General features: G+C 39.3%; 1 protein-coding gene across 10 annotated transcripts in view; it reads right to left on the reverse strand.

Annotated features, from left to right (window-relative positions):
- Window positions 1-3,078: 3,078 nt before the first annotated feature.
- Agbl3 (AGBL carboxypeptidase 3) overlaps window positions 3,079-26,607 on the reverse strand; it is a 78,717-nt gene continuing 55,188 nt past the window's right edge. For 8 of the 10 annotated variants that reach the window (XM_057764388.1, XM_057764330.1, XM_057764339.1 and 5 more), the window contains 4 exons: window positions 24,966-25,011; window positions 23,424-23,617; window positions 15,639-15,867; window positions 3,079-6,542 (listed from right to left, as the gene is read on the reverse strand). In XM_057764388.1, coding sequence (XP_057620371.1) covers window positions 6,119-6,542; window positions 15,639-15,867; window positions 23,424-23,617; window positions 24,966-25,011 — 893 coding nt within the window. In that variant the 3' untranslated portion in view covers window positions 3,079-6,118. Of the gene's footprint in view, window positions 6,543-15,634; window positions 15,868-23,423; window positions 23,618-24,965; window positions 25,012-26,607 lie in introns of those variants that run through there. The other 2 variants (XM_057764398.1, XM_057764406.1) reach the window with 2 other exon arrangements.

Raw genomic sequence — 26,607 nt, forward strand, 5'->3', positions numbered from 1 at the left:
AAGCAGCTATGCCATACCTCCCGCCCCCCTTTGACTGTTTTTCTGAATTGGAAACGTTGTCATTAGCAAAGTAATGCTCCACAGTTATGGAGCAACAGGAAGGGTGCAATCCCATTTCAAACTAAAAGAGAAAGAAGGCGGTTTGTTTTGAAATCGCAGGGAGGGACGCTCGGCCTGAGTTTACAAACTGCCTTCTTTGCTCCCATGATCGCTGGAACTTTGGAACGGGGTAAGCTAGGGAAAGACAGTAGACAGCTCTCCGATAATGCTAAACTCTTGAGGTTCTCTTCCTTTCTCCATGACACCCTATCCCCAATTGAGGTCTTACTTCATCCTAGGGATTCCCTTTGCCTCTGTGCTAGGTTAGATTCCTTATTTTTCTGGACGAAAAGCTTTTCTCTTCCTCGGTTTATTCTCTTTTATTAGAATTAATCTCCAGCGATTCCTTGAGAAATGAGGGACACCAAAGGTAATTCTTTTCAAAGTTTGCCAAACTCATAATATCTTTATTTTATTCTTAAAATTGTTCAAAGTTGGACAGAGCATAGCATTTTTAAACTAATTGTCCTATGGTGTTGAGACTATTCCATGCTCCCTTTCCTGTTATTGTTGGGAAGTCCAAAGCTGGCCTCCTTCCCCTTATTGTCTTTTTAGCTTTTTGCTTTTAAAAGAAAGGGCCATTTTAGTGAGATCTTGGGAAGAAAAACCATTTTCAATTGGAAGTCTAAGTCTATCCGCCGCCCCGCCCCTGCAATGTGTCTTTCCTTCTGCTTGTGAGGTAGGGTCCCACCATGTAGCTCAGGCTGGCCTCCAACTCTCAGAAACCCTCCTGCCTTTGCTTCTCAAGAGCTGGGATTACAGACCATGTCTGGCTCCTTCTCTTTCTCCCTCTTTTCATTCCAACAGGGCTAGCTTGCTTGGTCACTCAGGGCTTCTGATGATCTATCTACCCCGTCCATGGCTGAGCTGATTGCTTTTAAAAAGCAGCTGACCTCTTGCTGCCAAAGCCTCTTTTGGGTAGACATCACTTTTGCCTTTGAAGTTCCCTACACTCTGCTAAACAAGGTTACTTGGGGGAGAGTTTCCAAGCTCGTTGCTCTTATGTATGAGACCGAATACCTGAGCTATTTCTGTGGAATGACATGGCTGTTCTTAGGGTAGGCTGGTGAAGCAGTAGTCGGGTCTTTTGAGCTTGACAGTTCCCACAGGGAACTTTGACCTTCTGACTAAGTGGGGTCAAGGTGATTGGCTCCAGGATGTCTAGCCTGCCAAGGCTGGGGAAGAGCCTTTGTACTGTGGTGGGTGCAAAGGGATATCTCTAACCTGGTTGCACCTGCTTGCAGCAACTTGCCTCTGCAACTTGGAAAGGGTGTACGGTGGCATACACCCTTGCTATTAATATGAGGACTCTAACTTTTCTGGAAGGCACATCTTTTCATTTGTTGTGTTTATTTATTGTGAGTGTGGGCACACATGCCACACACACACACACACACACACACACGACTGGAGGTCAAGAGTTGTCTCTCTCCTATGTGGGTTGCAGGGATTCACCTCAGGTCGTGGGGCCTGAGGGAAGTTCCTTTGCTCGTTGAACCATTGCACTGGCCCTGAAATATGTTTTGGGGACAACTCTGGAGACCTTAGTTTTCTAAAAATAATTTTACCAATTTTTTTTTTAAATTGGAGAACAGGTGAGGGAAACTAGAGTGCATCTCTGCCTACTTTTCATATTTCTAAAAAGAATTCTCAAATTCTAGGTTCATAGCAAAATTGAGAGAAAAGTCTATATGATCCTGACTCATTGTCATCTAGGTTTTCTCCTATAGGCTGAACAGATTTGAATGTGATCGAGGATCAACTCCGAGGTGATTTGTGATGTGGGGTTGTTCTAGCACAGCCTTGGGAAGGGCTGTCTCTGCTCCCCTGTGCCGATTTGGCTCTTTCTTCGGAAGTTTTCTGGGCTATTCTGTCCTACTGGTCTGTTGATTCTTCTCTCAGCACTGATCACTGGAGCTTTGGAGAAAGCCTCGGGTGTCTTGCACTATTGTGTGGGCGGTTTCCATACAAACTCCAGCCCTGCTTGTTGACGTCCACAACATGATGTACTACAGTTCCGAGACTGCGCCATGGGTCCAGATGTGAAACATCTTGACAACACTGGGCCTTCCTATCCAGGAACATAAAATATACCTCCATTTATTTAATATCCTGATCGCCCAAGTTATAAAATTTTTCTTTGTATATATTTTGACATTTTGTTAGATTTGCACCTAGAATTTTATGTTTGGGGTTAATGGCCTTGTGATTTTTACCTTCAAATTCTAAGCGTTCATTGCTGGGGTGCTTATAGAAATTTACTTTTGTATATTTGCTGGGTTAATTAGTTTTCTATTGCTTTGAAAATAAACTTATAAGAAGGAAACTATCGTTTTCATTCATGGTTTTGGAGGCTTTGCCCACACCAGGACACACAAAAAAACAATCTTAAGAAAATCAGAGAAACTGCTGGGCTGTGATGGCGCTCACCTTTAATCCCAGCACTCGGGAGGCAGAGGCAGGCGGATCTCTTGTGAGTTTGAGGCCAGCCTGGTCTACAAGAGCAAGTTGCAGGACGGGTTTTTTTTTTTTTTTTAAGTATTTTTTATGTTTTATTTAGCATTATTTTTTATGTGCATTGGTGTGAAGGTGTCAGATCCTCTGCAACTGGATCTTCAGACAGTTGTGAGCTGCCATGTGGGTGCTGGGAATTGAACCCCGGTCCTCTGGAAGAGCAGTCAGTGCTCTTAACCACTGAGCCATCCCTCCAGCCCCCCAGGACAGGTTTGATAGCTACAGCAAAACCCTGTCTCGAAAAAGCCAAAAAGAAAAAAAAAAAAAAGAAAACCAGAGAAACTGAAATAACCCCGAATATACTATTTGACCACCGTGCAACAAATCTCAAAGTCTAGCAAGTGAATCTCTAGTAATTACACAAATGTATAGCAGTTAAAACAACATATTGCCGAGTGATGAAGGGGCCAAAAAAGCAGTCTGAATGAGTGATGAAACGGACGCTTAAAAAAATCCCACACTAGCTCAGAATTGAGAAATAGATATTTATTTAGGGGTAAACTCACAAATCAGAATTCTCTGCTTGAACGGTGGACAGAGATCGAATCCCGCAATCCAACAATCCAACCGAGCAGTGTGCGAAAGGGAGGGAAAAAGGGGGCGGATGCAAGCTCTGCATCCGTGTATATAGTATAAGAGGCCACGCCCCAGTAGAACCTCTGAGACACTTTACAAGCAGTCTTAGGGGGAAAACTACAGTTCTAAGAACCTACACTAAGAAATCAGAAAGAACACAAATAAACAACTTGATGCAACTCAAGAATTTGGAAAAACAAGAACAAATCAGCCCCAAATCCAGTAGATGGAAAATATAATAAAAACCTGAGTAGGAATTAAAGGAAAGAAAATAATATATAGATCAGTAAATATAATAAGTCATATAATTGGACTTAAAGACAGTAATCATATGATCATCTCAATAGGTGCAGGAAAACTCCAACATGCCTTCATGATAAAAGTCCTAGGCAGAGTAGGGCTGGAGGGAAATAGCTCAGCAGGATAAAGTTTGTGTACGACAGGCCCGCAGCCAACATCATCCTAAATGGAGAAAGGTTCACCTGTACCTAAGTGATGGGTGAGCTCAGCATTCACTGGTGTCTTTTAAGTTCTGAGCCGCTCCATTTGTTTCCTAGGAGTTTACAGCTCTCTGTATTACCCATCCCTTCTCACATCGCCCACTCAATCCACTCCACGTCTTGGCATATTAACCTAGTTACTATGAATTCCCGGGAGATCTAGTGGAGGAATTCCAGAGAAGGGTACATTTGAGTTCAATCTTCAAGGACTAGCAGAGGCTTTCCAGTTGTACTGCTAGGCTTATATGATAAAGAGCAGACAGAATGGCCTTTATGGAAGAGTGACATACTTAGAAAATTCAAAGTTAAATATTATAACGTGAAAAGCAGAGTTGAAAACGGTCCACATATAATCTCGTACTCCACATGCCAGGTATTTATAGCAAATAAGAGACAAGTGGAGGGCTTGTTAGATGGCTCAGTGGGTATGGGCACTTGCTGCCAAGCCTGACCACCTGAGTACCGTCCCTGCACTCGTGTGGTAGGAGAACGGAATCCAGCAAATTGTCTTCTGACCTCATGTGTACTGTGGCATCCGTGACTCAGTGGTGCATGAGCGTTCACACATCCCCCCACACACCAGAGTAAATAATGTAGTCTGACATTAAAAATGATACAATATAGGGGATTATAAGGGAAAGGATAATGGTGAAATGATCAAGGAAATACCTCCACACACCTCAGCTTGCACACTCAAAGGAGCCAGCATGTTACTGTGGTTATACGCACAAAGACACTCAACTCCAGAGTCTGTAGTCTCAGACTTTCATATAACCTAAGTTTCAAAGAACAAACATCAATAGAAAAATTTAGGTTTGCATGCAGTTTAGCTTTCCCTGGTTTATGAGAACAGGGGCAAACTGACTCTGAAAGCTCGTACTCCTCCATGGTGTCAGTTACCAGGGTAAGAATTCCCAGGAAAGAAATTAGGGACCTCTCTGAGAACCCAGATACCTACCCGCCCCCCCAAACACAGTCCTTCTTACTGAGGAACACAGTTGCTCCCTGCCATGTGTAAGGGTTCGCGAGGAAATTTATGGTCAATGCTCCCTACAAATCGCATTATTCTCTTAACACAGCAGTGAGCTCTCAAGGCCCTTTTGGCTATTGGAAACACTGACCGCGAGCCTCCTTATCCCGCTTAGACCTATGTCATGTCTCCCGTGCCTCTAGAGTCCCAGGCCTGGTGGGCTGCTTCCTCACTCGCTCGCCTTCGTCCTGACTGACACACTGGCTACACCTGTTGCGGGAATCCCTCCTCATACTCACTGTATTATTTTTATTTTCGGGTGACACTGGGGTGTGAACTAGGGTCTCCCCACACTCGGCAGGTAGCTCTCTGTCACCGAGCTACACTCTCCGTTTCCCTCCGTGCTGTTTCAGTCTTTTGTTTGGATACAGCATTCATTAGGTTGCTGGGGCCACTCTTGAACTCACGTTGTAGCCCAGACAAGCCTTGAACTTATGATCTTTGAGTCAGGCTCCTAAACCCTTGGGAGTATAGCGTGTGCCACCCACCCCACAGCTTAACTGCTCACCACCTTAAGACTAAAGTGAGGTGTAGGACTTATTTCCGAAATACCCAGTTGAGTGAAGGCTGGAGGCGTGCACTTGCTGATCTAGGAGAAGGGGGATTTCTAATCATTTAAAACTTTGTTTAATTATGAGAGGTAAAATGACTTTGAAACCATAATATATTTCCATGTTCTTTGGTTCCACCCTTTGATCTGTACAGTTAGCATCTTCTGATATGTGCTATTTCATTAACTGGAGGTACATAGATTACTGTTTTACTATTCAGTTATTATTAATATTTATCTTGCTGCTTTTAAATGTTGCCCAACATTTAAAAGCCTGGATCCCTGATCCCTCTGCCTCTACTTCCCAAATGCTGGGATTACTATCGTGTGCCCTATGCCCAGCTATCCTGTGTGTTCATGGGAACAATTATATGATGCTCTTCTAGAAGGGAGAAACATTGTTTATTTCTCCTGTGCTATTTCTAGCACACCAACTATATAAAAGAGACACGGAAAATGACCGCTGGTTCATCAAAGTGACTGAAATCATTAATAGCATGTTCTTCCTTTCTTCAAGTCTTAGTTTCTTTTTGTTATATACACACATAATTTTGCAAGAAATCAAAAATTTCAAGCTTTTTCCCATGTTGATACAAATTAAATATATGTGTTTTTTAACTTTTCTATATTTCCTCTGGATTTTTTAAAGTCTCTGAAAGATGTTTCATCTAAGGAAGATGGAATAGGTAAAATCTGTAGTTCATACCCACATATGCGTGTGAAGAGGGCAGGGCAGGGCAGGGCAGGGCAGGGCAGGGCAGGGCAGGGCAGGGAGGGCAGGGGCTGCTGATTTTTACTGTGTCGGAGCATCTCCATTAGCCACAGTTCCCAGAAGCACTTTCAGCTTGATTAACTGTTGCCTTGGAACTTCAGATGCAAGGTGAGAGGGCCGTTACTCTCATTTGGTTTCTTGTTGCTTTTAGTTAGATGAGGAACTGTCTGCTCAGAGTTCTTCAGGGTGGATTCTGCAGGCTGAAGACTGTTACCACTGATAGCATTGGCATCCGTTTTAGGACATGAGGGAATAGTTTCCCGTTTGCGGCCATATATATTCATCATATATTCAGTGTGTCTGGCCCAGAGTTCAGAATGCTTTTTCCTCTTCTGAAGACGGCAGAGGGGTGATAAACATTCTAGTGATCTCTGGGGCACAGGCTGGAGCCATTCTGGGGTATCTGTCACAAGATTCCTTCCGGTTTTCAAAGGGAGCTTTCTGCTTGGTGTCCAAGGTAGGCTGTATCTTCTTATATTTATGCATGCAGTTGGAACGAGTCTAGAAAAGAAAGGAAACGGATGAGTTTTTGCCTAGTGTGTACCTACTTTGTGGTCCTAGGTATGCTGTTATGATGCAGATTGTATATTTTCCCTCGGGTGAGCTCACAGGCCCTTAAGACTTTATCCTCATCTTTATGAAGATGAGTTAAACCTTCATTTCTGGGTCTAAATGTTTAGCTCTACTCCAATCCTCATCTAGATGTCCAGAGGGTGTGATTATCTGTTACCTTCCTCAGGACTCACTGACTTCGTAAATGGGTCTATACTTTGCCATTAAAATGTAGTTTGTTCCATAAAACTAGGTGCATTATACCATTATACACGGTATAATTTTTTAGATTAACTTGTAAGAAATCAGTGAATTTGAGAGACAGAAGTTTCCTTTAAGAGAGGAAGATTTTTATTTTATTTTTTTTCTACATACTAATCCCAGTCCCCCCCTTCCTTCCCTCCTGATCCTCCCACCTTGCCATCATCCCACTCCCATCTGATCCTCAGAGAGGGCAAGAACTCCCAAGGGGAGTCAATAAATTCTGTCTCATAACCGCGCTGAGGCAAGATCAAGCCCCCCCCCCACCCCTTGTGTCTAGGCTGAGCAAGGTTTCTCTTCATTGGAAATGGGCTCCAAAAGGTCAGATCCTTCACTAGGGATTGCTCCTGGTCCCGCTGCTAGCAGCCCCACAAACTGCCCAAAGCCACCCACCGTCACCTGGTTTCAGGAGGGCTAGACAGGTCCTACGCAGCTTTCCTGGTTGTCTAGAGTCAGTTGCTCCCGCTAGCTCGGGTCAGCTGTTTCTGTGGGTTTCCCCGTCATGGTCTTGGTCTTGACCCCTTTGTTCATGTTATCACTCCTCCCTCTCTTCGAAGGACTCAGGAGCTCTGTCCAGTGGTTAGATCCACAACTCATTCTATTTTTCTTTAGAATTCTATTTTACTTGGAATGTTAGCTATATTTTCATTACACTTTTAAGTTATGCAGTAATTGTAGCATTATTGCACTTGGAAGAAGACAGACAGGTTGCCCATACACTTCACTTGCTCCCTCTAGATGTGACATTTTCTAAAGTCACAGTGAACACACTGGTGTGGAGAAGACACAGAACCATGCCCTCGTATTGTTTCTCCAGTGCCCACTTCTCTCCTGTCTTGACTTTTCCTTAAACTCCTGGAAAACATTAGCTTGTCGTCCAAATTATACCATTTTGTTATTTCAAGAATGCTATGAAAATGTGATCACACAGTGTAAAACCTTTTGGAATTAATTTTTCTGCCCACCCAGTATAATTCTTTGGGAATTCATCATTGTTCTGTTTCTCCTCTGCTCATTTCTGTCCATTTTTTGAGCAGTAGTCAGGAGCTGTACTACAGCTTAATGGCTTATGCACCAAAGGACCTGCGGGTCTTTTCCAGTTTATGGGTGTTGCAAATGAAGCTGAATAAACATTTGTGCGCAGGATTTTGTGCGAACTTGTCTTCTTTTCACTGGGATTAAATTCCAGGAAAGCAGTTGCTAGTTATATGGCTGCTATGTATTTATTTTTGAAAGAGACTCTTGTCTGGGGTGACCCTGAGCTTACAGTCCTCCTAACTCTTCTCTTGCCAGGTGCTAGGATTACAGGTATGTGCTATCACAGGCAGCTAGGAGAGGCTTAGTTAAGAAACTATTAGGTTTTTTTTTAAAGAGTAATTACTCCAGTTTATGTTCCCAGCAGTGATATACAAATAACCCAGTGTCTACATCCTCACTGGCATATGGTATTCTTGTTGTTTCATGTTTTTGTTTAGCCGACCTGACATGTGTGCAGAGATAGCTTACTGTGTGTTAACTTCCACTGCTGATGCTAATACTTCTTGTGCTTGGGTGCCACCTGTGTATCGCTTAGTTAAATGCCTATTTATTTCTTTTGCCCATTTTCTAGTGACTTTTTTTTTCCTGAAGATTTCTTTCGAATTATATGTATGCCTGTGTGTTTGTGTAGGAAGATGGGCACGTGAGTACAGGTGCCTGTGGGGGCCAGAAGAGGGCGACAGATTCCCCTGGAACTGGAATCACAGGTGACTGTAAGCTGCCCAATGTGGGTGCTAGGGACAAACAGGTCCTTTGCAAGAGCAAAGAACAATTCATGCTGAGTTATCCCTTTGGCCTGAAATGTTTTGATGCTTTTCTGACTGTTGAATTTGGGGGTTTTTCTTACTTACTTACCTTGCTCTCCCAAGTGCTGGGACTACAGGCATGCATTACCAAGCCTGGCTGATTTTTATCCAGGCCTTTTGCAAAGTAAACATTTTAAATCCAACTAATTTTTTCTCTTTTATTAATCATAGTTTTGGTATTTATTCTAAAAATCTTAGCCTTAGACCTGAGGATTTTCTATGGTTTCCTAAAAGTTTTGTAGTTTTATGTTGTATATTGGAGTCCATGCTCCATTTTGAATTAGTCTATGCATAAGTGATGGGTTTACGCGGTTTTGTGTTTTTAAAGGCAGTTCGGCTTATTTCTGTGAATCAGCTCAGTCCCACAGATGTGTTTTCTCATCCTCCACTACTATATTGTATTACTGTCGCTATATAAAAGTTCTTGAAATCAAAAGGCCAGTTCCTTTTGCCAAATCGTTTTTGATGTTCAATGGTTTTGTAGACAAATTTGAGATTAGCCTTAACTATGTTTATAACAATTCTTCTGAGACCTTGATAGGAACCGTGCTGAATCTGTGTATCCGTGGGAGAGCTGACATCTTGAGGTTTCCAATCCACAACATGTTTATATTTTCAACAAGTGTTGAAAACACTTGGTTTTCAACATTCTTGGTGTTTTCAGCTCCAAGATCTGTACATATTTTGTAGAGTTACAGATATGCACTTCATGTTTTGAGAAGCTGAAAATGGTTTTGTATATGTAAATTTGGAGAGCACATGTTTCTTTCTTATAGGTAGAAATAGAACTATGTTCATATGGTTGTCGTATTCTGAGGTCTAGAAAGACCAGCTGGCTTTTCAAGAAGTTTAAAAAAAAGTTCCTCTAGACACTCTGCATAGAGAACACCACGTTCACAACCAGGTGCCATGTTTTTCTTTCCTCCTGTGGATACGCTTTTTCTTTTCTCTGGCCTCGCGCTGTGGTACAGAGGTGACTGAGAGGAGAGGGAAGCGTGGGAAGAGTAGCTGCCATTAGGTTGCACGAGGCCCTTCATTCCTTCTCTTCTGACAGTTGGGTTTCTTTGTCAGTATTTGTCTGTGCTAATTAATAGTGTACTGTGGGTTTTCTTCTTTTTCTAGCAAATATAGAAGATTACAGTGCTTTTTAAGAACATTGAGTCATTCTTGAATTTCTGAAATAAGATTCACTGCCAAGTGGTAAATCATAATTTTTTTTATTAAAAAATTAGCACTGAATTTTATTTGCTAATAGAATAGGACAGATTTTTTTTGATTTTCCATTTTTGTTTTCTCTTTGGCTGATTCTGGTCTTATGCCAATAGTAGCTTCATAAAATAAACTAGAGACTGTTTTCTCGCCTTCTGGAAGACACTGTATAGAGCTAGTGTTAATTAGCCTTTACATGTTTTGTGAAATTTTGCTGTGAAACCATGTGGCTCATGAGATTTCATTGGGGTGGTTAAAATTACGAACTCAGCTTCCTTCCTTACATACCTACGTAATGTAACAACAATTAAAGGAGATCATGAATCTAAAAGGGAGTGGGATGGGACATGGGTGGAGTTGAACATGAGAGGGGTGGGAATGCTATAAACGAAGAAAAAACCCTCTGAAATAAAACCAGCTCTAGGGGGCATGAAGACATTCTAGTCCAGAGTGTCATTCTGTGTGTGTGCACACTCTGAAGATATGATCTTCTGTAACTTATTCAATCTGCACCTTATGTGGTTTTCTTTGTGTGTGTTCTTGTGCATGTGTGTATACGAATGCACATGCGTGTAGACACCATAGGATAACTTCAAGTGTCATTCCTCACATACTATACACCCCATCCCCATTTTCATAGTGTGTTTGATGTGGAGTTTGCCATGGACGGTAGATGGTCCACCTGTCTCTGCCTTCTGGGTGCTGGAACATGGGTGTGGAAACAAAACCCAGGTCATTGTGCTTGCAAGGCAAGGTCTTTACCAGCCCAGCTACCTAGTTTTAGTGTTTCTTACTGTTTCACTCCCATTTTGCAAGATCTGCAAGGTCTTTAGTGACATCCAATTTCTTTCCTCATATTCATAATTTCTCATTTCTTTGTCAGTCTTGTTAGGGGTTTGTCAATTTGTCTTTTCAAAAGACAGATTATTTTACTGAATCTTTTTCTGTCAATTTTCTGTTCAAATTTTATTAGTTTTTTTCTTCCTTTATAAGTTATTTTCTAAGATTTTAAATTACCTTTACTAACGTGTGTGTGTGTGTGTGTGTGTGTCTGTGCGCGTGCGCACGCGCGTGCACGTGTGCAGGCTGGAGACAACTGGTAGGAGTCAGTTCTCCCCGTTCATCATGAGCCACCCTCCCACTCTGACCGTCTCACTGGGCCTTCTCTTTTATCCGCATGTGTTTAACTCTAAATTTCCACAGATTAGCTATATTGCAGTTTCATTTTCATGAATTTAATATAATAGCTTCATTCCCTTTCAGTTTACCACTAACTCACAAATCATTCAGAAGTGTGTTGCTTAGTGTTTTTTTAAGTATTTGTTTTTTCTTTTATTGTTTTGCTATTTCTAGTTTAATTCTACTGTGACCAGAGAATTGCATTTTGTATTGTCTATATTGCTTAAATGTGTTGAGTTTTGTCTTAAGACCTATGTGTGGTGTGTCTTTGGAAAGAAGTATGTTGAGTTATTGTTGGACAGAGTGTTCTATATTACCAGTTATTTTTACTCTGAGCTCTTTCATATCTTTGTGTATTTTCCATCTGGCTACTGAATAAACTGTGTATGTCCAGTTCTCCCTTCTGTTGTGGCTTCATATATTTTACAGTCAGTTCGCTAGCACTGTGCATATATTTAAGGTTGCTGTTTGTTCTTAGTATACAGGGGTTTTAAAACTACTATACAGAACTCTTCTCTGTCTCGGATATTCTTGCCTGAAATCTGTTTTATCTAAAATTACCTTATCTACCCTCCTCATTTTGTCAGTGCTTCAATAATATGCCATCTTTCATCATTTTATTTTTAGCCTGCCAACACTGTCATATTTGAAAGCATTTCATGTGAATTGCATGCCAATGAATAATGCCTTAAAAATCTATTTTGCTAATTTCTTTCATTGTTTTATTTAAACATCTGGGCGCGATTATATATATTTAGTTTCAAAACTTGGGTGGCCAAGACAGAAGAACTGTTTGAACCCACAAGTTCAAGACTGATCAAGGAAATATATAAAGCAAGACCACATCTGGAAATTTGAAGAGTTGGATGGGTAGGGAGGTAGGGAACATCAAGCTCAAGATGAGGAGAGGAAACTGATCAGAATGACCTTTATAAAAAATTATTTTCAAGAAAAAGAACTAGGAAGATCTAAAAATTAATTATTAAAAGATAGTTTCAAAATACAAAGATGTCTGTGAAATTCAAATTTTCTAGCTCAATTTTAAGATAGTCATGATGAAGATACTTCAGCAAACACACCTGGAACAAATTTTTAAAAACAGAAAACCTTACTGGGGAAGAAAGGATGCAAAGATAGTGTGGAGAGAACAGAGAAGAAAGAGAGAAAAAAGATGGAGAAAGGAGGAAAAGGAGGAAGAGAGAGAGGAGAGGCACTGGAGAGACCACAGAGGAAAACAAGAAAAGAGAGAGAGAAGGAGACAGAAGAAAAGACAAGAGAGAGGAGAGAAAGGAAAGAAGGAGCAGGGAAAAGGGAGAGGGAGGGAACATTAGAAAAAAAAAGACTCCAGTTGCTGACACAGTAGTATGATTAAAAAAAAAAAAAGAGTCCAAGGGTTGAAATTCCCAATGACTCACCATCTTTTGGAGTAGTCTTGGTTTTGTCTTAACTGTAACACCCCAGGGTTTTGATGGAAAGAACAGGGGAGACAGATCTGGTTCATCAAGATGTGAAAAGTCTGGTTACACTGTGATTTACAAAATGCTCCTCAGGGATTTTTACTGCTATATTAAATGGAATACCAAACATGGACTATTCGTCAGTATCCATACTCTGATGAGTGTTTGACCAGATATAAATTTAAAGGCTACAAACCATCTCGGTATCAATCGTAATCCATGCAGGCCCCGGGCACTGTGGATCAGGCCAGAAGAGACAAGCACAATGCCGAGACTGTAATTATGCGCAGTGCCAGAGCTTCCACCTGGCACTTCTGCAAGCTGTTCAAACGCACACATTCACTTCCAACACAGCGAAGGGAGCTCTTGTTTCTTGCTTACCCCTTGTTCTCCCTTTACCCTGTATCAGTCAGTACCTATAGGTAACAGTGTAGAATATTGCTGTGCCAATCAAACCAAGAATGTATAGAACAGAGAAAAGGCATCCTGAAAGACAGCTCTAAAACAAAGATACAACAAACAAAACAAAACATACGCAAAACCCACAACCAACAAAAACAACAAATCACAAAACAATGTACTATTGTTACTGCTCCTTGTATACCCATAGCAGAAACTTCTGGGGTTTTTGTGGCAGGATAGGGCTTCCAATAGTCATAAGAAACTGTGACCTCCACCCATTAGCACAGTGCCAATCTTCTTTCACATTTGTAAACAAACAATTTGCATCTTTGCAAATCTAGGACGGGGTGTGGCCACCTTCTACAGAATGATGCTAAAGTGGAAAAGCCCTGGAGGATTCCTCCTCCCCAGCTCCAGTCCTGGAAAACTGCTTTTCTTTCTGTCTGCCACAAACCACCTGAATTTTCTCACATTTCTTCCCTCTCATAACTGTGTGCTTCTTAATCAGTCTCTCTTAGACTGGTTTCTTTATTCGTAAACAAAAAGGTTTAGTTGCTGTAGTACTTGTCAACACTTCAGTCTCACCCTGTCCACACGGAGAGCAATCTAGATTTGAAGTGTAAGGACTCTTTTATTACAACAACCAGAAAATTATTGCCTAGACCTTTTGCTTACTCTGGAGTCTCAATTTCTCAGGCTCTTCACCAATATCTATTATATTTTGCAATTAGTTTTCCTGATTTGTAATTTCAAAAAATATTTTCTACGTGTTTCTGTTTGCAGCCATGTGCATTCCCAGCATGTGTGTGCAGGTGCCCACAGAGGCCTGAAGAGGGTGGGCTCCCTGGAACTGCAGTTACAGATCGTTGTGAGCTACCGTGTGGGTGCGGGCAAGTGTGTGTGGCTCCTCTGCAAAAGCAGTCAGCTCTCTAAACCGGCGAGCCATCTCTCCAGCCTTAATTTATAACCTTTAAAAATGATCTAACTTTTTATTACATGCATGTATGTATGTCTGTGTGGGAATGTGCCTGTGGAGACCAGAACAAAGTGTTCAATGCACTGGAGCTGGACTGGGGGCAACTGTGAGCCGCTATGTGGGAGCTAAGAACTAAATTTCGGTCCTCTGCGTGAGCAGCGTAACCTCTTGGTCACTTAGCTGTTTCTTTAGCACCCTCATTCATAATTTTGCTGACATTATACTCTATACTCTGTTTGCCTGCCTAGGTTCACATTATTTTTTCATATTTTAGCTGCCTAATTATGAAACTCAATTCCTGTCAAATAGGGTCTTTTTCCCATCACGACTGTGACAGCATTTCACTAGAAACTGCCACCTACTGCCCATTTTTTACCATATTGGCTTTGATGATTATACAGTAAAGGAATAAACATCACGAAGAGGAACATTATTCATCACTAATACCCATCCAGAAATAATCACTTTTGAGAATATGTCCTCCTGGAGTTTTTCTTCTCCATTGTATTTGAATGTGTATAATGCATACATACATGTACACATAATAACACCAGATAAAGTGGGTATAAAGCCCATGTTACATACATATATTATGAACGTCATTTTTTATTAATATTTGAAATTACCTGGCATGAGTGAGAAGGAAACATGGAGCACACAACGAACCCGCTTAGGAGTTTATTAGAAGGGGGTGTACAGACCTGGGGAAGTCAGTGTGCAGAGACAGAGAGAGGGAGAGAGGGATGGAGGGAAAGAGGGAGGGAGGGCGGACAGGGGTATGGAGTGGTCACATCATATGCAGATGACGGAGCTCATGCAGGGGCTCAAGGGCTCACGCCTGAGGGCTTGTCTGTACATGCATGGCCCTGGAACTGGGAAGTGTCAGCCATATTGTGGCTGAATCATAACAATATTCACTTGCAATATGGAAATACTACAGAATATTACATAATTAATTTAAGCAGTATTTTTATTCTTGAATATATTTAATTTTTATCTCCTATAAACAATGATAAAATAATATATTTAGGGCTGAGATTAGTTATATCCAGGGATGTGGAAACTGTAAATATAGGGCCATGCTGGTCATAAGTATATAACTTAGAAAAATATCTAGCACATAGGAAATATTTTATAAAATGTTGTCAATAATACTAATATATTTATTATTTTCAGATTTCATTATCTTTACTTTTATTTATGTAGTTTTCGTTTGTGCCTTGAGAAAGTTCTGTTTCCCATCTTTAAAAGAAATAATCTTATTACTGTTTTCCAAAGAGTACCAAATAGTTGAAGTTACCAAGACAAATTATTTTAATCCTACTGCCATCCCTCAGAAGTATAAAGTTTTAAAATGTCTGAAAATCATCAAGTCATGCTATAGTTACATCTTATTTATGCATACTTACTTTTCAGATACAAACTAAAGTATTTTCTATGAGCAATAGGTCAAATAATGCCTGATAACTTAATCCTTTACATACCTAGTATATAATTATGGCCTTAGGTTTTGTGATATTGTGGATGCTGTTTTAAAAAGCCTATGTTTGTTTCTAAAGATATTGAACTAACAAGCTATACTTACTTATAAAACTGTATTAAATAGTAAGGAACAGGCTTGGGGGTGGCTTGGAGGTAGAACATTTGCATAGCCTAACAAGGTCCTGGGTTTGTTCCAGCAATATATAGGTAAGCATGATGAACGCCATTGACTTACTGATGTTGCTGGAAGTCGGCTCCTGAAGTGAATAGGTCTTTCATTTGAGTAGATTTCATGCTTTTAGAGGATTCCACGATAGGGAGTAAATACTGTAGTATTTCCTGGGTCTGAGCTATTCTTTTATCCCTGTAGATTCTTTTTTCATCATCTGTCCAATTTGTGCCGGTCCTCTTGCTTTGGAAAGATGCACATCTTTTTACTTTACTCTTCAGTTCATGATGTGACTCTAGGAAGCAACCACAAATATATATATATTGTGTATTATACATACATATATACACAAATACATATATATACATATACACATGTGAATATACATGTGAGTATATTTATTCAGCAATTTTGTATTAAGCCAAATTCTACATGAGGGGTTTTATCTGTAAGTCTTTGCTATCTAAAGTTTATGGTTGATAACAATGGGTAAGAAAAATACCTAGTATGTTAAGTAATAAAGTTTACAGGGTAAAATAAGGCTAAGGAGGGAAATGGAGAATTCTAGGGTAGAAGATGATTGACTTACATATTCAATAAGAAGGCCTATCTATGACTCTGAGGTATCACAGGAGTCATGGATTAAGCCAAACAGATACCATGGGAAAGACATTTTGGACAAAGGACAGTCAAGAGCAAAAGCTCTTACTAAGATGGGAATATGGCAGCATGTTGAGGACACGAAGACAACATCAGTGGCTAAAGCAAGTGAATGAAAGGAAGGCTATAAATCAGGTAGCAGTGTGAATTTAGACAATATAGGACCTCAGAGGCCAGTGCTTCTTAACCTTCTTTAGCAATAACCCTTTAATACAGTTCCTCATGCGGTGACCCTCTAACCAAAAATTATTTCATTGATACTTAATAATTGTAATTTTTCTACGGTTATGAATTATAATGTGAACATCTGACCCCTGTGAAAAGGTCATTTGACCACCCTCAAAAGGGCTGTGGCCCACAGGTTGAGAACCACTGTCGTAGGCCATCATAAGAACCATGAGTGTTAATGGGAGGGCTTTGAACACAGATGTGCACTGTTGATGAGGAGTGTAAGATGGTACAGCTAATGTGGAGAACAGTATAAGCAAAAAGCTAAAAACAGATTTATCATATTTCCAAGTGGATTCCATCTGAAAGACCCTCGGGGAGGACCTTCCCTCAGGAGGAGACCCCTGAACCCAAGGAGCAGTCCGAGACCACTGGCTGTAAATAGCAAGAGGTTTATTGGGTGTACACAGGTACCTGCGGGCGGCAAAGTCTTTCGGAGGACTTGCGCGCCCTGCAGTCTGGAAGAAGGTCTTTTTATAGGAAAAGGGCAACAGAGGCAGGCATATAGAAGCAGACGGATGGTTACAGGGATCCCATTGGTCAGTTCGAATGAGGCGATGGGTTCACTTGGGGACAAGCTCCTTGGGGACATGTAGATCTGATAATAGCTGACTTGGCCCTATCTAGGGCACATGTAGTTTTTCCCAGAACTTTTTGTTCCTCTCCTAGGCCTGATGTATCCTGTTTGGCAGCCTAGGAATACCGACTTTACCTTGAACTTACATTTTTGTGTGAAAGCCTTGCAAAATGGCATAACAGCAGCTAAGCTGGGGTCTTTCACATCAACCCCAAAAGAATTGAGAGCATGGCATAAAAGACACATTTGTCCTCCACGTCCACAGCAGCATTATTTACAAAGTGAAAGCAATGTAAGGGCATGGAAATACTGACATTGTTAAATCTTGAAGTCATGGTGTTAAGTAAAAGAAGGTAGTCCCCAAAAGACAAATACTATATCTGTCTTCTAAATATTTAACTTAACTTATAGGGAATGTCTAGGTACAATACGTAGAACAGTTTCCAGGGGCTGAGAGAAGGAAAAGCAAGGAGCTGTTTAATATGCATAGTTTCCGCATTTTAAGATTAAAAAGCCTTAAAGATTGTTTGCAGAATAATGCCAAAGAACTTAACACTACTGACCTATACCCTTAAAAATCATTGAGGGAAAATTTTATATTACATAAAATTTATGACAATTAAAATAAAATTAACATACTCAGGAACAGAACAAAGAAAAACCCCCAGAAGGAAGGCTGACTATTAGTCTTGCATCTTAAAGAGAGGGGCAGGATCATTTACATGTAAATTGTTATTTAACAACATAAGGAAAAGTAAATCACAATTAAAACTAAGTCAAGAAAACACACTGTGCTTTGTTGTTTCTTAAAGTGATTATCCAGTCTGAGATATATACTAGATTATTTACAGGCAAAATTTTAATTTGTGGAGTCTGCTTTAAAATACTCTCGGAAAATGTGGTGGAAATACAGATAAAACAAAAAATCAGGAAACTAATAAAGGAGGGTGGTGGGCCCTGTGAGTTCATTATTCTGTACTCTACTTTTATGTTTGAAAAATTCTTCAATTAAGTGCCTTTTAAAAATAGAACCGCCTACTACCAAAAGGAAAATAAACTGAATACTAAAACTCATACATCCAGCTGGATCTGAAAAATAATGACTCCAGTATCTGTCAATCCTGACAAATGAACTGGTATCCAGTATCTCTTGAAGCCACTACTAGGTATTGAGCAAACACTCACTGAATATCTACTGTGTGCCTAGCACTATGATTAGCTGGTAATTAAATATGAAAAACATAATCCTAATTTCATTATGCTGGGTCAAGACTAGAGAGAAACTAAAGCATCAACGAAATTCTGTTTTTGATTTATTATCTATAAATTTTTGAGTTTTAAAAGTTTTTCAGGTGAAGAGGCCATGGATGGAAAGTTTAAGAAGACCTGATCTGTATAGTAGACTAACATGGCACATTCAGAAAATCACAGATTTGTTTTAAAATGAATGGCACAGATGTCACGTAAGTGTGATAAAGTTGCTCACAACTAGAGGCTTTGTTTGCAACAATAACACTTTCAGCAGTTTCTCTGAAATAAGAAGGTTTTGTGATTAGAAGATGATCAATGCATATGGTTGAAATCGAATAGCTCAGAACATTGAAAATTTTATTCAAGGAAGTTATATAATTGATTTTCATTTTTGAAATCATGGCAGAAGCATAAAAGAATAGGATAAATAAATTGAGATGGGAGCTGTGGGGACAAGTTAGGAGGTAAATTGTTATGGGATATTCCTTTACACTGTGTGAAGATATGTCACTGTGAATGGCTTAATAAAAATCTAAATGGCCAATAACTAGGCAGGATTTTCAGGACAGAAAGAATGCTGGGAAGAAGAGAGCAGAGACGTTGAGAGGCAGAGAATAAGCAGCACTTGTAGGAGGACAGTGGAATCGAATTGAAGACTCAGATATTAATCCACACACCTATGAACACCTGATTTTTGACAAGGAAGCTAAAATTATACAATGGAAAAAAGTATCTTCAACAAATGGTTCTGGCATAACTGGATGCCAACATGTAGAAGAATAAAAACAGATCCATACCTATTGCCATGCACCAAACTCAAGTACTAATGGATTAAAGACCTCAATTTAAATCTGACCACACTGAACCTGATAGAAGAGAAAGTGGAAAGTAGTCTTTAATGCATGGGCACAGGAGACCACTTCCTAAATATAAAACCAGTATCACAGACACTGAGAGCAACAATAAATTAATGGGATCTCCTGAAATTGAGAAGAATCTCAAATGGCCAAAAGATACTTAAGGAAATGTTCAACATTCTTAGCCATCAGGGAAATGCAAATCAAAACAACTCTGAGATACCATCTTACACCTGTTAGAATGGCTAAGATCAAAAACACCAATGATAGCTTATGCTAAAGACCTTGATTGCCAAGTTCATTCCAGATATAGTCAAGCTGACAACCAAGAATAGCCATCACAGTTGTTGTGCAGGCAATTAAGCAATAAAGAATGAATGGAATGTGCTAGAGATTTACATGTGGTTACAAGAACTGGAATTAAAATTATAGCCCTTAAATTTGGAATTGGGTCAGCATAGGTCCCCTATCTGCTCAGCTCTGCTTATGTTTACATGCTTAGATTATGACTTCTAGTGCCATATAATGTGACTACAGGCATTGAATAGCCTCTCACAGAGAAGATGAAGAAAAAACCCTACCAAAAGAAAATAGTAGAATTATGTATTTCCATAAATTACATACTTGATGACATTTCTGTTACATATAGTATAGATAAATCAGATGGAACTCCCATTGGATGGTTTAAAAAATCTTTCCTTCCTTCCTTCCTTCCTTCCTTCCTTCCTTCCTTCCTTCCTTCCTTCCTTCCTTCCTTCCTTCCTTCCTTTTTCCTTTTTCTTTTTGGTTTTCCAAAACAGGGTTTCTCTATGAAACAGTGCTATCTATCCTTGAACTTACAGAGATCCATCTACCCCTGCCTCCCAAATGCTGGAATTAAAGGTGTGTGACACCACCGCTCAGCTAAAAAAAATCTTTCTTAAGAAAAAGCAACACGACTATTAATAGAAAATAAAAGAATCCCCCAAACAGTCTTCAAATGTTCTTTAATTCATAGGTGTGAGGGATTAAGGCATGGATATTAAGGCATTTGTGGGCATATTTTTGTGGACTTCTTTTTAAACACATAAATATTCCCCAATGGAGAGAGAACAGAGCAAGAAACTCTTTCTTTAACCCATTGTTCAGCTGCAATTTGTTTTCCTTTTGTTGCTTAGGCCTCATCAATATTTAAGATATATCAGTGATATTAGGAAAAATAGTTATGGAGTGTAAGCAGAAAATCTGTGGGAGTGAAACATCCCAAAAGAAAATGACTGCTGGGTGCCATGACTTATTTCCAGAGCTGGTGGTTTGGATAAGTAGAAGAGTAGGCAATATAGGAGTATGGCATTTGTGTTAGTTAAGCCCAAAGAAAAGAATACTTAGACATAAAAATGTTGTCAGTATTTGTTATGGATTTACTTCTCCACTCTGCTTTGGCAGGCAAAACTCATTTTTGTACTATCTCTCATCAGTAAACACAAACAGTTCTAGAACTAGAGTCTCACTGGACCTTATATAATCCACATATTTTCTTCTTGGTAAGTTCAATAACAGGAAAGGACAGAAGAGCGATGATGAAGACATGGTACTTTAAAGGGAATGCAGAGTAGAAAAGGAAAGGGTGCTAGCTCCTGTTGAAACAGACATATTTTGAGAAGAGGGGAAACATAACTTTTATTTTAATGTCATCAGGACTCAATAGGATACTTGTTTATAAAATAAAGTAGTATGGAGAGAAGAGGATCTTAGTTAAAATCTAGATAAGGTTGAAAACAATTATTTCAGTTTCTAAATTACATTAAAATGTTTATTATATGAATGGTGTGTGTGGAGAGGGTCATGCACATGTTGAGAGCAGAGGAAACTTTGTGGAGTTGTTTTTCCTCTGACTCTAGGTGAGTTCTAGGTGGTTGATCTCAGGTCTTCAGGCTTTGTAGAAAGCCTCCAGCTTTTCTCTCCCATCCCTAGGCATACTTCAGTTGTATTGGTACCTCTAGCATTCTACCAAAATTTCTCCAATCAAGATCCCCAGAACATCCAATGTTATAAAATTCAAGTCAGTCCATTTCAACTCACCAATCAGAAGTCTCAGACTCAAGCTGACCATTCTTTCCTACTTGACACTGGTGTGGGACAATTGTCTATATTCTGTCAATTATGTTTTAAATAAACGCTAATTGGCCAGTAGCCAGGCAGGAAGTAGAGGTGGGACAACCAGACAGGAAGTAGAGATGGGTCAATAAGAACAGGAGAATTCTGGGAAGAGGGAAGCTTTTTCTGCAGTCTTGGCCCTGCCCCAGAAGAAGCAAGATGTGACTACATCGCTGAATAAGGTACCGAGTCACATGACTAACATAGACAAGAGTAATGGGCTAATATAGGTTATAAGAGTTAATAAGAAGCCTGAGCTAATGGCCAATCAGTTTTATAACTAATGTAGACTTCTGTGTGATTTTTTGGGACTTAACAATTGTAGGAACTGGGCAGGACAAAAACCTCAGACAACAAGACACTTTCTTGCTTGGCTTCCAGGACTACACATTTTCTGCATTTTTCTCCTATACTACCTCCTATCTCAGAGTCTTCTGTTTCAGTTCCTATTCTTTTATGGACCCATCATGGAAGGGTATCTTGGAGATTTGGTCCTTTGTTCTTTTCTGTCTATAACGCATGCTCACTTCCTTATAAATGCCTTTCAGAGCATGCTTTAAACCATAGTCTATGTTTTCAAAATTCCCAAATGTATCCTGCGTTCAATTCTCTTTTCTGATGCTAACAATCAGCAGTCTATTCAGTAGCTCAACTTCAACAACTAAGAGACACTTCCAATGTAGTATGTCTAGACAAGATTGCAGCTCCATCCCTAGTCTTTCCTGTCTCACTAGATAATACTTCCGTTAAGCTGGTTGTACTGATCCAAGACCATGGCATTCCAACAGTTGTCAAGACTTATGAAATCATTACTACAATCAGAATATAGGAAAGATCATCCCTAAATGGATTCTTATGGTATATCCAGTTTTCCATATAGCTCCTACTCTAGGGAACTGTATTTGTTTCTTTTTCTCTCCAGTAAACGTTGCTTTCATATAAATGCAATCATACAGCATTTTCTATTTTATGTCAGGCTTCTTTCTTTCTTTCTTTCTTTCTTTCTTTCTTTCTTATTTTTTTATTTTTTGAGACAGGGTTTCTCTGTGTAACAGTTATGACTGTCCTGGAACTTGCTTTGTACTCCAGGCTCACCTCCAACTCACTAAGATCCACCTGCTTTTGCCTCCCAAGTGCTGGGGTTAAAGGTGTGTGCCACCACTGCCCAGCCTATCTCTGCTTTTTTTATTTAGCATGACTTTTAGATTCATTAAGTAGAATGAAGTTGAAGTTGACTTTAGTTTTACCTCTACAACTTAACCCTACATCTGTTACTACGATGAATGAGAATTGGGCCAATGTTCTTTGGGCTTCTGTAAGGGGTAGTTCTTGGACACATCTCTAGACAGTATTATGGCCTACAGAGGTTTTCAATTGTTTTGGGGCCACTTTAGAGACACAAAGTTAAAGGTTGTTTACAACCGACAAACCTCATGCCAGGGAAGCAGAAATTACCAGAAGATGGTCATAGCATTAAGACAAAGTTCCTTGGTTGTAGAATAGTAATAATAGAGCTATTTTGAAGGATGCAGTTAATTTTTTCAAGGCTATATTAAACCAAAGAATTTTTAAATGTGCTCATTCAGATATAAAATAAGGTAAGTGTAACATGTGGGCCGGCTTGTTGGGGTTTCTGTCCTGCCTGGTACCCCACAGCTGGCAAGTCCCAAAGAAAATCACACACAGGTCTACATAAGTTATAAACTGATTGGCCCATTAGCTCAGGCTTCTTATTAGCTCTTGTAGCTTATATTAACCCATTGTTCTTGTCTACATTAGCCACATGGCTCGGTACCTTTCTCAGCCGGGCAGATTTTATCTTGCTTCTTCTGTGGTCTGGGCAGGACTGGGGAGGAATGGGCTTCCTCCTTCCCAGAATTCTCCTGTTCTACTTCCTGTCTGGTTTACCCACCTATACTTCCTGCCTGGCCAATCAGCATTTATTTAAAACATGATTGACAGAATACAGACAATTCTCCCGAACCAGGTAAGTACTTTCCAGACACAAGAGGGCAATGGTTATGAATTCTCTGTTTACTAATGTAGTTCCCATAATTGGGATTGGATGAGATTTATTATGATGACACAATATAAAGAATCTTTGTGTATTATTAAAGTATTAAACAACAATTAAAAAAAAACCTGTTGGTATTCTTGTCTTCTCAATCCAATTTGAAGTTTGTTTGTTCACAGGACACTTCAAGGATGCCACTTTGAAACAACTCTCATACATGTCGATTCCTTTGGACTGAACTGCTTCCTGGATTGGACCCTTACAAGTTTCTAAAATATATGTCCGTTGGTCTTTGATAAGACTCTGACTCACACGTTGGGAGCTGAAAGAAATTGAGTACTGTGATCTCAATGTCAACCACTTACACAAGAGCAATGCAGTTTTTCTATTTGCATTTTATTCAAATGTATGATTTAGTATGTAATCTCTGAGCTCTCACTAGCCTGTGATATAGGCTGGATAACTAGTACTAGTCCCACAGGGGGATAATAAAGATTAAGCAATTTCCTTATAATCATACAAGTAATAAGAGGCAGCATCAAATCTAACAATCCTGTCTTCTAATTCCAGTGCTTTTCCTGTTCTCTATGTAAAGATATATTTTAATTTATGTGTATGTGTTTGTGTCTGCATGAATTTATGTGTACCACATGTCAGCTGTATAAGTCCTCTAGAAGACAATAAATGCTTTTAACCACTGAAACCTTTCTTCGGTCCCATCTTTTCTTTTTTCTTTTCTTTTTTTGAGACAGCGTTTCCCTGTGTAGCAGTCCTAGCTGTCCTGAAACTAGCTCTTGTAGATCAGACTGGCCTTGAACTCACAGAGATCCACCTGCCTCTGCCTCCCGAGTGCTGGGATTAAAGGCGTGTGCCACCACTGCCCAACTCCCCCATCGTTTCTTATCTTGATATTTATCATTTGGTTTCTTTCAATAGAATAGCTTATCTTAAAATTCTTAATTCTAGGTCCAAGTATAGTTATGTCTAAAGATGCCTGTCATATTATCACTTATGTAACCAGTTCTCTAGGCTTTTGGAATAAGAGAGTACACACTCAAACAGAACCTTTTCTATTGTTGAACAGAAATCAGGTTCTTGAGAAAGAAGCCAAGCAAGAAAGAGAAAGCCTCTTGTACCTCTTGTAATAAAGTTACATAGTTGTGCAAATTCAGTGAATTCTCAGAGGCTTATCTGTGACTGTCTAAGTCACTGTCCAGACAGTGGTTGATATCATTATTCCTATGGACAGAAAAATTGGCCAAAGGTAATAGAGATACAATAGTGACTAGTTGAGACAGAGATTCAAAGCTGGTCAATGTAATCTGTGACTTCCCTTTCTATGCCTTTTCCATAGACTCTAGTTTTATCTCTGTGTGACCAATGGCCCATAAACTATGAGACGGTAGTAACACACATGCTTGCTGTGTATGCATTCTACAGTGATAATGAATTTGCCAGAAAGTTTTATTTTTAAAATTAGAAGCCATACAATTCAATCATAAACATTTAGCTAAGACTTTAAAATTTGGGGATATTGAAATTGTCTCAGAACCCTTCAAAACTGCATCTGTGAGTGATCTTACATTTTAGAGTGAACTAGACAGGTAGGATCTAAAAAAATGCTTGAAATGAATAATACGTTTAGGAGAAATCAAGAATAGTTCACCTACCTTGGGTGCGTTTTTCGGGCATAAAAGCTATGTCCAGGAATCTTCACTAAAAAGGATAATATAGCATAAGATATCTAGTTACATTTTAAGATCAACAGATGATAATTTTTCTTATTTTCTTGGTAATTACTTATGTACACTTAATGGCTAGATAATTTAGTTCATCTTTAGTTTAATAATGTTTTGTTCATATACATGAAATATATGAGCACATTTTCCTCTAGTGAGCCTTTTAACAAGACTGTTCTAAAAGAAGAATAAATAGAAAAATAATATCTATATATTAATTACCAATTGGAAAGTAATCTATGGGCTGGGAGTATAGCTCAGTGGCAGAGGTCTTGCCTAGCATGTGAGGCTCTGAAGACACAAACAAAAAGGAAGTTGAAGAAGAAGAAGGAGAAGGAAGAAAAAACAACAACTATCATCAAAAATCAAAATAAAACAACCCCAAACTTGTGAAGGACATTTACATATACACTGATGTGATCAACATTTTAGAGAGTTGATCTAGGATGCAGATGTATTAGATATGTATATCAAATAACTATTATGAAAATATTTTAAAATAAAAATTGGGGCCTATATTATATATTACTATATATTATCTTTCTTGCAATTATATATATATTTTATTATTTAAGCAAAATAATAATAGAACTAGTTAACAGTGGCAATCATAATTAACAGCAGAACAAGTTAATCAGGATATAGTGATGAAATGTACTTTATAATATTTCTTTCCTCTGATATAGATGTCAACTCTTTTTAAAGGTATGGTCTTATGTAGTTTAGGCTAGCCTCAAAATCTCCATATACGAGATCTGCATATCCCTCAATTAACATGCAAGTGAGATCATCATCTATTATTTTGACCAGCATTGTTTTGGAGGAAGGCGGACATATTTTCAAATGACTTAGTTCTTGTTTGTCTAATCCCAGACTCATGAAACTTAGTCTACCTACATGTTTTTACTTCCTTTCCTTGAGGATGCCTCTGTCAACTTAACAGGTAAAGTGAAGGCACACCAAATGTGAGAACAAATGATTTATTCAATTTAAAGTGAGGATGGCCACCTGGGACATAGTCTAGTAGCCCAGAGTAAGTGCTCTGAGGTTTACAAAATTATGGCTGCATTTATAGTTTTAAGCTGCATGAGGGATTTGAAATGATTTGTTCTGGCTAAGTTAAATTGCCTTGTAAAAAGTATATTGTATGTACCATTCTCTGGGTAATTTGTGAGGAGGGGTCTATTGTGCAAAAGTTAGTAGAACTTAATAAACTATGTTTTAGGAATCTGAAGTATGCCAGGCCCTAAGTTCAGCTTCATCTGCGGTACTTGTGTTTGAACAGAGTTCAAGACTTAACTGTGGATGTATGTGAGAGTAGCCCTGTCTGTCTCCCTAGTCATTTTAAGTGTCCAAATCAATTTTACTCTAGTTTATTTTCCTTGACACTTAATCTCAAATTAGTTTCTCCATGTTGTACCATATCCTCTATTGTTTGTTTGTGTGTGCATGTGCATGTGTGTGTGTGTGCCTGTGGGAAAGACTGATGTCCTGTGTCTTCCTTGATTGTTGTATTCCTATATATGGAGATGAGGTCTCTTACCTGAACCCAGACCTTCCTGATTCGTGTACT

Source organism: Chionomys nivalis, chromosome 1 (genome assembly GCF_950005125.1).
Source record: "Chionomys nivalis chromosome 1, mChiNiv1.1, whole genome shotgun sequence".
Classification (NCBI taxonomy): domain Eukaryota; kingdom Metazoa; phylum Chordata; class Mammalia; order Rodentia; family Cricetidae; genus Chionomys; species Chionomys nivalis.